Source organism: Erythrolamprus reginae, chromosome Z, assembly GCF_031021105.1.
Source record: "Erythrolamprus reginae isolate rEryReg1 chromosome Z, rEryReg1.hap1, whole genome shotgun sequence".
Classification (NCBI taxonomy): domain Eukaryota; kingdom Metazoa; phylum Chordata; class Lepidosauria; order Squamata; family Dipsadidae; genus Erythrolamprus; species Erythrolamprus reginae.
In genome coordinates this window covers 61,167,220-61,178,334 of record NC_091963.1, presented here as the reverse complement: position 1 = coordinate 61,178,334, position 11,115 = coordinate 61,167,220, and the positions used below count along the sequence as shown (strand labels likewise).

The 11,115-nt window shown below is 37.9% G+C and overlaps 1 protein-coding gene across 1 annotated transcript; it reads right to left on the bottom strand.

Annotated features, from left to right (window-relative positions):
• Nucleotides 1-270: 270 nt before the first annotated feature.
• On the bottom strand, nt 271-11,115 carry LOC139153830 (golgin subfamily A member 4-like). The gene has a single exon (XM_070728250.1). It carries the CDS (start codon nt 11,113-11,115, stop codon nt 271-273), a length of 10,845 nt encoding a protein of 3,614 aa, XP_070584351.1.

Sequence of the window (11,115 nt, the reverse complement as noted above, 5' to 3'; positions counted from 1 at the left end):
AGAAAACTTATAGTTTTGACTCTTGCCCCTGAATAAGTTGCCCGAAGCATTTCCAAACCTTGAATGTTTATAACAATTTGTACCTAATGCTATGTGGGTTAATTTAATCCTAAACAAAGTATACCACTTATGGGGGAGAGAACCTTTAAAAATAGAAACATTATCTCCTTATTTCTTCCTTCCCATTTTTACTTCCATTAATGGTTGCAGATGACCTTAAGATTCATCCATTCTTTCTCTAACTTTCATTGAGGATCAGAATTCTAGAATTTAGTCAATTTGGAAAAAGTCCAAGACAGAGTTTGGGAGTGGTCTTTGAGAATTCTTGTCATATCCTCTGTTCCTAAGCGATTGCTGGTTTTCCTTCTTGTCTAAATCCCTAAGATTTTTTCCTGACTCCATATATAACTTTTTACCACCAAGTATGATCAAGTCTTTCTTTTGTGCTTCCTCAAATTCACTGCCACATCCTGCAGTGCCCTCTTCATTCACTGTTTTTAGAGCAGACCCTGAAAAATGTGCTGCATCTTTATTATGTGTTTTTTCCAATATTCGATTATGTGCTTTTTCCAGTTCGCTAGCTTTATGAGCTTCCTTCTGCTCATTTACTGTATTAGCATGAACATTCTCCTGTTCCACCATTTGAGTGTTTGCAAATTCCCCTAAAGTAAAATTAGCTTTTTTTTTATCATCCAAGTCTTTCATGCATGTTCTTTGCTGATCATTCAGGACTTTTCCCTGTTTTTCTTCCAGTTCCTTAAGCATCGTCTCAGCCTTGTGCTGTTCTGCTAAAGCTATCTTCTGAGCTTGTTCTTGTTCTTCCAAAACTTCCTTTTGTATCTTGGCCAATTCATTTATAGCATGATGAGCTCTTACTTGTTCATCTATAGCTTCTCTTTTGGCTTTTTCTTGATCTTCCAGGGCTTTTCTTCGTGATTCCTCTAGTTTAACAAACATCTCCTTAGTTCTCTGTTGTTCTTCAAAGACCATCCTCTGTGCTATCTGTTGTTCCTCTATAACTTTCGCATGTACTGTCTCCAGCTTTTTCATAGCCAGATGTATTGCCCTTTTTTCTTCTAATGCTCTTTGCTGTGTTCTTTCATTTTCCTCCATGGCTATCTTTTGAGCTATTGCCAAGTCCTCTAGAGCTTTGTTTTGAGCAACCTCTAATGCTACTAGAGACTTCTGCACATTTTCCCTTTCTTCCTTAGCTTTTCTTTCAGTCCTTTGTTGTTCTTCTTTAAATTTTCTCTGAGTTCTTATAAGTTCTCCTAGGGCAGCTTCAGCCAATAGCTTTTCTTCTTGAGCTTTTATGCGTGCTTTTTCTTCTTTCTCCAGTATTTGTTTATGAGTTCTTTCCAGAGCCTCCAAAGCTATCTGAGCATTCTCCTTTTCTTTCAGAGCCTTCTTCCATGCAATCTCTAGTTCTTCTAAGGTCTTTTGTGATTTTCCTGTTTCTCCTGTTGCTTCTTCCATGATCCTTCCTTGCTCATTTTGGATGCTTCTCTCTGCCCATGACAGTTGTTTCTGAGCAGCTTCAGCCATTTTCTTTTCTTTCTCATATTTTTTTTGCATTTGTTCCAGTTCCATCTGGGATTTCTTTTGTTCCTCCAGGATTTGCTTGTGAGCTTTTTCCAGAGCATTCAAAGCTTTCTGAGCTTTTTCCTCTTTCTCCAGAGCGACTGTCTGAGCAATCTCCAATTCTTTTAGTTTTATATGAATTATTTCTGGTTCTCTGGTTGCTTTTTGCTCAGCTTTTTCATGTTCTTCATGATATTGTCTTTGAGCATTTGAGAGTTCTTCCAGGGCTGTCTCAGCCATTTTTTCTTCTTCTTGACACTTTTGCTGCACTTTCATTTGTTTCTCTAGGTCTTGAGTGTGAGCTCTTTCTATACCATTCAGAGCCTTAGCATTCACTTCTTTTTCCAAGGTCTCTCTTTGAGCTGTTTTTATTTTTTCTAGCTCTTTCTGTGCATTCTCTAATTCTTTCATTACTTGCATCTTAGATATTTCCTGCTCTTCTTGGAATTTTTTCTTAGTCTCCAACAGTTCTTCCAAGGCTGCCTCACACATCTTCTTTTCTTCTTGACATTTTTTTCGTGCTTCCTCTAGTTCTTCCATAGCAGCTACCTGAAATTTCTTCTGCTCCTCTAGGATTTCTTTATGAGCCCTTCCCAAAGCCTTTTGAGCTTTTCCTTCTTTTTCCTGACTTCTTTTCTGAGCAACTTCTAATTCTTCTATAGTCTTCTGAGTCCTCTCATTTTCTTTCATTGTTTTCTTCTTAACCTTTTCCTGTTCTTCATGGAATGTTTTCTGGGTTCTTAAGAGTTCTTGCAGAGTAGCTTCAGCCATCCTTTTTTCCTCTTGAATTTTCTTCAGTGCTTGCTTCTGTTCTTCCAGTGCCTGCTTGTGAGCTCTTTCAAGAACATCCCGAGTTTTCTGAGCTTTCTCCTGTTCCCTCAGGGCCTTCTTCCGGGCATTCTCTAATTCTTCTAATTCTTTCTGCACTCTCTCTCTTTCTTTAATTGTTTTCTGTTTTGCTGAATGCTGCTCTTCTTGGATCTTTTTCTGAGCTCTTGATAATTCTTCCAAAGCAGCCTCAGCCATTTTTCTTTCTTCCTGAGATTTCCTTTGAGCAGTTTTTTGTTCCTCTAATGCCTGCTTATGAGTTTTTTCCAGGCTATCTAATGCATTTTGAGCTCTTTTCTGTTCTTCCAGACTCTCTTTTTTAGCTGTCAGTATATTTTCTAGGGCCTTCTTCTGAGCAATCTCTAATTCTTTTAACAGTGTCTTAGCTTTCTCTCTTTCTTCTAATGCCTTTTTCTCAGCTGCTTCTTGCTCTTTTTGTACTTGTTTCAAGAGATTTTCTAGGGCTATTTCAGCCATTTTTTTTTCTTCCTGAGATTTTTTCTGTGCCTGTTCCTGCTCCATCATGGCTTCCAAATGAGCCTTCTTCTGTTCCTCTAGTACCTGTTTATGGGAATTTTCTAGAGTATGCTGAGCTGTCTGGGCCTTCTCCTGTTCCTCCTGAGCTCTCTTCTGGACTTCTTCTAATTTTTTAATGTTTCTTTGAAGTCTCTCTCTCTCTTCTGTGGTTATCTTTTCTGCTTTCTCCCTTTCCTCTTGGAAAGTTTTCTGGGACCTTAAGAGTTCTTGTAGTCTTGCATCAACCATTTCCTTTTCTGCTTGTGATTTTTTCCAAGCTTGCTCTTGTTCTTGAATAGCTAACTGGGCTTTCTTCTGTTCTTTCAGAACACATTTATGGACTCTTTCTGCAGCTTCCAATGTTTTCTGAGCCCTTTCCTGTTCCTCCTGAGCATTTTTCTGAGCTATTTTTAATTTTGCTAGGGCAACCTGAGTTATTTCTCTTTCTGCCATTATTTTATTCTCAGCCATTTTCTTCTCTTCTTGGAACCTCCTCTGAGTTTTAAAAAGTGCATCCAAGGTTGCTTCAGCTATCTTCTTTTCTTCCTGAATTTTTTTCCTTGTTTGTTCTTGTTCTTCCATTATTGCTATCTGAGCTCTTCTTTGATCTTCCAGGGCCATTGTATGACATCTTTCTATAGCTGCTAGTGCATTCTGAGCTCTTTCCTGTTCCTCGAGTGCTTTCTTTTGAGCCATTGCTAATTCTTTGAGGCCCTTTTGTATATTGTCTTTTTCTTCCATAATTTTTTCCTCAGCATTTTCCTGCTCTTCTTGAAGTTTTTTCTGAGCTCTTAAAACATTTTCCAAAGCAGTTTCAGCCATCTTTTTTTCTTCTTGAGATTTCTTCCGTGCTTGCTCCTGTTCCTTGATGGCAGCCATTTTAGCTTTCATCTGTTCTTCCAGAGCCTCTTTTTGAGCTTTCTCAAGAGCTTCCAGAGCCTTTTGAGCTTTTGTCTGTTCTTCTATGGCTTTCTTCTGTTCAATCTGCAATTCTTCTAGGGCCTTTTGAATTCTTTGTCTTTCTTCCGTGTTTTTTTCCTTAGCTCTTTTCTGTTCTGCTTGCACTTTTCTCTCAATGCTTGACAGTTTTTCCAAAGCTGCCTCAGCCATCATCTTTTCCTCTTCAGATTTTTTCCATGCTTGCTCAAGTTCTTCAATGGCAGACAACTGAGTTTTCTTTTGTTCCTCTAATACTTTCTTCTGAGCAATTTCTAATTCTTCAAGAGCCTTTTGTGTTCTCTCTCTTTCCTTCAGAGCTTTCTTCTCAGCATTTTCCTGCTCTTCTTTGACCTTTTTTTGGTATTGTGACAGTTTTTCTAGGGCTGCCTCAGCTTTCATCTTTTCTTCTTGCGATATTTTAAATGCTTGTTTCTGTTCTTCCAATGCAGTTATCTGAGCTTTTTTTTGTTCTTCTAAAGCTTGTTTATGAGCTCTTTCTACTGCTTCCAGGGCATTTTGAGCTCTTATCTGCTCCTCTCGGGCTTTTTCCTGAGCAATCTCTAGTTCTTCTAGGGCCTTCTGAGCTTTCTCTTTTTCTTCCATTGCATTCTTCTCAGCCTGCTTATGCTTCTCTTCCATTTTGATCTCAGCTTGTACAAGTTTTTGTAAAACTGCTTCAGCGCTTTTCTTTTCTTCCTCAGCTTCTTTCCGTGCCTGTTCACATTCTTCAATGGCAGCAATCTGAGCTTTCTTCTGCTCTTCCAGTGCCTGTTTATGAGCTTTTTCTACATTTTCCAAAGCTTTCTGAGCTTTTCTTTCTTCTTCAAGAGCTTGTTTCTGAGCAATCTCTACTTCTTTGAGTGCTTTCTGAGCTATCTGTTTTTCTTGTATTGCTTTTTCTTCAGCCATTTCCTTCTCTTTTTGAAACTGTTGCTGTATCCTTAAAAACTCTTCCAGAGCTGCCTCCATCCTTTTCTTTTCTTCTTGCATTTTTTCCCATTCTTTTTCCAGTTTCTCCAGGGCTTCCAGATGAGTTCTCTTCTGCTCCTCTAAAGCTTGTTGATGAGCTAATTCTGCTGCTTCTAGGGACTGCTGACTTTGATTCTTTTTCTCAATGGCTCTCTTTTGAAGAATTTGTAATTCTTCTAGGGCCTTCTGAGCTTTAGCTCTTTCTTCCATTGCATTCTTCTCAGCCTGCTTATGTTCCTCTTGCATTTTCATCTCAGCTTGTGCAAGTTTTTCTAAAGCTGCCTCAACCCTCTTCTTTTCTTCTTCAGCTTTTTTTCGTGCCTGTTCATATTCTTCAATGGCAGCCATCTGAGCTTTCTTTTGCTCTTCTAGTGCCTGTTTGTGAGCTTTTTCTACATGTTCCAAAGCTCTCTGGGCTTTTATTTGTTCTTCAAGAGCATGTTTTTGAGCAATCTCTAATTCTCTGAGGGTCTTTTGAGCTTTCTGTTTTTCTTGTATTGTTTTTTCTTCAGCCATTTCCTGCTCTTTTTGGAACTGTTGCTGTGTCCTTAAAAGTGCTTCCAGAGCTGCCTCCATCTTTTTTTTTTCTTCTTGCATTTTTTCCCATCCTTGCTCTTGTTCCTCCATGGCCGCCAGATGAGCCTTCTTCTGCTCCTCCATAGCCTGTTGGTGAGTTATTTCTACTTCTTCCAGAGCTTTCTGAGCTTGTTTCTGTTCCTCAAGGGCCCCCTTTTTAATAGCTTGTAATTCTTCTAGGTTCTTCTGGGCTTTCTCTCTCTCTTCTATTGCTGTTTTTTCAGCTTTTTGCTGTTCTTCTTTGAATGCTCTTTGAGCTTTGAAAACTTCTTCTAGGACAGCTTCAGCCAGATTCTTTTCTTCTTCAGATCTTTTCCTCAATTTTTCTAGTTCTTCCATGCCAGCCATCTGAGCTTTCTTCTGTTCCTTAAGTGCCTGTTTGTGAGCTTTTTCCACAGCTTCCAGAGCTTCTGCTGCTCTTTCCTGTTCTTCCATAGCCTTTTTTCGAGCAAATTCATATTTTCTTAAGGCTTCCTGTGCATTTCTTTCAGAGGCTTTTTCTTCCTGCTGTTCTTGAATCTGTCTTTGAATCTTTGACAATTTTTCTAAGGCTTCCTCAGCCATTTTCTTTTCTTCTTCAGATTTTTTCCATATTTTTTCCTGTTCTTGTATCACAGCCAATTGAACTTTCTTTTGTTCTTCCAACACTTTTTTATGAGCTTTTTCTACATCTTCCAAAGCTTTCTGAGCTTTTCCCTGTTCTTCCAGTGCTTTCTTATGAGCAATTTCTAATTCTTTAAGGTTTTTGTTGGCTAATTGTCTTTCTTCTGCTGCTTTGTTTTCAACCCTCTGTCTCTCTTCTTGTATGGTCTTCTGAGTTCTGACAAGCTCTTCCTGGGCCAGCAAAATCATTTTCTTTTCTTCTTGAATTCTTTTCCATTCTTGTTCCTGTTTTTCTATGACAGTCCTCTTAGCTTTGGTCAGCTCTTGTAAAGCCTGTTTACGCATTTCTTCTACAGCTTCCAATGCATTCTGAGTTATTTTCTCTTTTTCTAGAACTTTCTTTTGCATTGCTTCTAGTTCTTTTAGGGTTTTTTGTATAGCTTCTCTTTCCTCCATTGCTTTCATCTGAGCACTCATTTGCTCTTCCTGGGACTTCTTCTGATTCCTGAAAAGCACTTCCAGGGCTACTTCAATCATCTTTTTTTCTTCCTGAATTTTTTTCCTTATTTGTTCTTGTTCTTCCATCACTGCTCTCTGAGTTTCCTTCTGTACCTCTAGGGCTTTTATATGAGCCCTTTCTAAAGTTTCCACAGCATTCTGAGTTCTTTCCTGTTCCTCAAGACATTTCTTTTTAGCAATCTCCAATTCATTGAGGGCCTTTTGTATGCGCTCTCTTTCTTTCATGGTTTTTTTCCCAGCATCTTCTCGCTCTTCTTGAATTTTTTTTTGAGTCCTGAAAAGCTCTTCCAGGGCTACCTCAACCATCTTTTTTTCTTCCTGAATTTTTTTCCTTATTTGTTCCGGTCCTTCCATCAATACTTCCTGAACATCTTTTTGCTCTTTTAGATTCTTTGTATGAGCATTTTCTATAGCTTCCAGAGTGCCTTGGTTACTTTCTTGTTCCTCCAGGAAGTTCTTTTGCACATTTTCAAGGCCTTTTGATATTTGCACACTTTCTTCAATGATGTTTCTCGTACCTCCTCTCTGTTCTTTTTGGATTTTTCTGTGAGCCATGGAAATTTCTTCCAGATCAGCTTCAGACTTATTTTTTGCTCCCTTCCTCGTTTGTTCTTGTACTTCCATTAATGCGATATTTTGTTCTGACACTGCCATTTTTGCTATTTCTACCTCTGGAGTATTCTGAGTTCTGTCTTGTTCTTCCAGAAATTTACTTTGAGAAATCTCTAATTCTTTGAAGGTCTTTATTCTGTTCTTTCTTTCCTGTCCCTTTATAGTTTTCCTCTGAAGAATCTCTGATTCTTCCAAAGTGTTTTGCACCCTCTGACTTTCTTCCATTACATTTTTCTCAGATCTTTTTTGCTTTTCCTGTTCCTTTATCTGAGCCACATAAATGTTTCCCAGAGCTTCTTCCATCAACTCCTTTTTTTCTTCTTCAGATATTTTCTTTTTTCCCTCTAAGGCTTCTTTATGACAAATTTCTAAGTTTTCCAGAGCTAATTCTTCTAAAGATTTATCAGTCCTTTCTCTTTCTTCTTTGGCCACTTTCTTATTCTTTCTCTGTTCTTGGACTTTTTTCTGAACTGCTAAAAAGTGTTCCTCAGCTACTTCTCCCATCAATCTTTCTTTTAGAATATTTTCCTGTGCTTTCTTCTGTTGATCTAATGCCCATATATAAGATTTTTCTAAAGCTTCTAGAGCTTTTTGAGCTCTTGCTTGTTCCTCTAGGGCTGCCTTTTTAGCAATTTCCAATTCTTCTATGACTTTCTGACTTCTCTCTGTCTCTTTTACTGCCTTCTTTTCTGAACTTTCTTGTCCCTCATAAAATTCTTTTTGCATCCTTGAAATTTGTTTCATGGTGGCTTCAGCCATCTTTTTTTCTTCTAGGTAACTTTCTTTAGCTTGCTGTTGTTCTTCCATAGCAACCAACTGAATCTTTCTTTGTTCCTCTAAAGCCTGTTTGTGGGCTCTTTCTACAGCTTCCAGAGTTTTCTCAGCTTTTTTCTGATCGTCAAAAGCCTTTTTCTTAGCAATCTCTAATTCTTCTAAAGCTCTTTGTGTTTTCCCTTTTTCTTCTTTAGCTTGCTTCTCGGCTCTTTCCTGCTGTTTTTGGACTTTTCTTTGAGCTTCTGCAAGTTTTTCTAAAGCTTCCTCATCCATCCTTTTTTCTTCCTGTGACTTTTTCTGAGCACACTCCTGTTCTTCCATTGCAGCTATAAGGACTTTTTTTTGTTCCTCTATAGCCTTTTTATGTGCTCTTTCCAGAGTATCCAGGGCCTCCTGTGCTCTTTCCTGTTCTTCAAGTGCTTGCTGCTGAACTCTCTCTTGTTCCTCCAGGGCTTTCTTTGTGGCTTTTTCAAGCTCCTCTAAAGTCTGTTGTTGAATTCTGGCCAGTTCCCTCAAGGTTGACTTCTGTTTTTTTTCTTGTTCTTCCAAGGTTGTTTTAAAAGCTTGTTCTTGTTCACAGAGTGCCTTTTGCTGCGATATTTCCTGCTCATCTAATAATCTCTGCAAAGTGCTTTCCTCTTCATCAATTTCTTCTTGATAACTTCTTAGTTTTTCATCCAATTCTTGCTGAAGAGCTCTTAGTTGTTCCTCCAACTCATTCTGATGGACTTGGTGTTTCATTTCTTTCTGTTTAAAGTTCACTTGTTTTTTCAGTAAATTCTCTTGGAATGTTTGTTCTTCTTCTTGTTCCTCTTGTTCCTCTTCTTCTATTTCTTCTTCTTCCTCTTCCTCCCTCTCAGAATAGTTACCTTGTTTCATTTTGCTTTCCTGAAAGCATCTCTCTTTGTTGTCTTGGGCCATACCCTTCTGTTTTGCCCGAACCTTTTGCCTTACTTTTTGTTGTTCTTTGGTATTTCCGCTCCAATTTTCTCTCAATTCCTCCACAGTATCCTTGTCATTTCTTCCTAATTTTGCAGATGTCATTTGACATCTTTCTTGCTTCTTACAAGTTTCTTGAAGTTCACCATTATCCTTTTTTTCATAAACTTTCTGTTCCTGCTTCCTCCTGAGCCTGGCAATTTTCTGAGCCTTTGGTTGTACCTCTTTTAGCAAAGCATAGGATTCTTCATCGTAATCTAATTGGCATGCCAAGGCAAGGTCTTTTGCTGCCTTTTGCCAGTAACCAAGTATTTGCAGTGCTTTTCCTCGCCACTTATAGGGTTGGGCTGAGTCAGGATTTATTTGTATGGCTTTATCACAGTCCCTAATTGCAGCAGTTGGCTTTTGTAGTTTCAGATAGACCCTGGCTCGGTTTGCATATAAGATAGTAAGATGTGGATTGAGCTTAATGGCTTCTGTGAACAAATCTAAAGCTTTAAAAAGTTCTCCTTTATTGACTGCATCAAAAGCTTCCCTCTTCTTTTCATTGGCTAGTTTTCTCATTTCATCAGTTACTTTCAAGTTTTCATTTCCCATCTCCTGAGGAAGATCTTCATCTGACTCAATAACCTCTTCAGTATCAATTTCCAATTCACTGTCTTCACTTTCTGACTCAGTTTCATATTTTTGCTTCCTCACAGATCCTTTCTGAGCCTTTCTTTCATGCAGTTCAATGTGCTCTTGTTTTTCATAATCCATAAACTGGTCTTGTACTGTAGACATAGGATAAGTTTCATTTTGATTTTCTGAACAATAAAGTGGGAATATTTTATAGTTTTGGGAATTATGAAGAATTGTTTTTTCCTCAGAAATGTGGAGTGTTCTTGGGTCCAGTTCTTGTTTGCAAGATTCATTAATAACTGACTTATCTTGGGGACTATTTCCTTGTATTTTTCCAGAAACTTCTTTCATTTTGCTCACCTTCTCTTTAAATTTTCCCTGATTATTTCTTTCCTCTGGGTTTTCCCGCCATTTAATATTTTTCTCATTTTCTGTTTGTACTTCTTTCATCTTAGCATAAGTATCTTCATCATAATCTAGTTGACAGGACACAGTGAAATCTTTAGTAGCCTCCTGCCAATAACCCAACATACAAAATGCTTCTCCACGGCACTTGTATGGTAAGGCCATATCAGGATTTAATTTGATGGCATTGTTACAATCCTTTATAGCCGCAATTGGCATATGAAGTTTCAGAAAAGACTTGGCACGGCAAACATACAAGTTAGTAAAATGGGGGGTTAGTTTGATAGCTTTGGTGAATAACTCAGCTGCTTTTTGATATTCACCTTTCTGCATTGCATTCAAAGCTGCTTTCTTGTTTTCAGTGGTCTGCTTCCATTTATCATCTGTCTCTATATTTTCATAGATTATTTCTTGGGAGTGTTTATTATGATCAAGCTTCAATTTCTCTTCTTTAGGCCTTACTTTGTTCTCCAGTTCTATGCTAATACTTTCCTCTCTTTGGTCTTGTTTTTGATCCTCTAAAATTATCTGTGCTTTCTTAATCTTCTCCAGTATTTCAGATTCCTTATATGTAAGGATGCACTTTGCTTGCCTTTCAGAAATTCTTTGAAATCCTGATTTTAATTGATTTATTACTGAATTGGCCTCTTTGTCATATTCCAACTTAGAAGCTAAAGCAAAATCACAGGCTGCTTTTTTTAAACAGCCTAATTTCTTGAATGCTTTTCCTCTCAATTTTAATGGTTCTGATGATTTGGGATTCAGTTCAATGGCCATGTTGCAGTCTTTAATAGCAGCATTTGGTTTTTGCAATTGAATATAAACATTGGCACGGTTGATGTAAGAACTAGAAATTTTTGGATTGAACTCAATAGCTTCAGAGAATAGATCAACAGCTTTTTGAAGTTCAACTTTATCTAGGGCTTCCAAAGCCTTTTTATTCTTTTCATTTATTTGATTCCTTACCTCATCAGATATATAAAGGTTTTCGTATTCTATTTCTTGGCTATTATTCTGCAATTGTTCCATGCTTTCCTCATTACAATTCTGCAAATTGTTCTCTTTCCATGCATCTTCCTGAAGCTCACTGTCTCTTTCTTCTACACAGATGTCATTTGCAGTAAGTGTCAAGGAACTGACTACAGTGTCTAATGATTCCCGGAGGAAAAGATGATCTTCAGAATTTGTAAAGCTGAGATCAGACCTGAACCTTGGAAAATTACTTGATCCCAT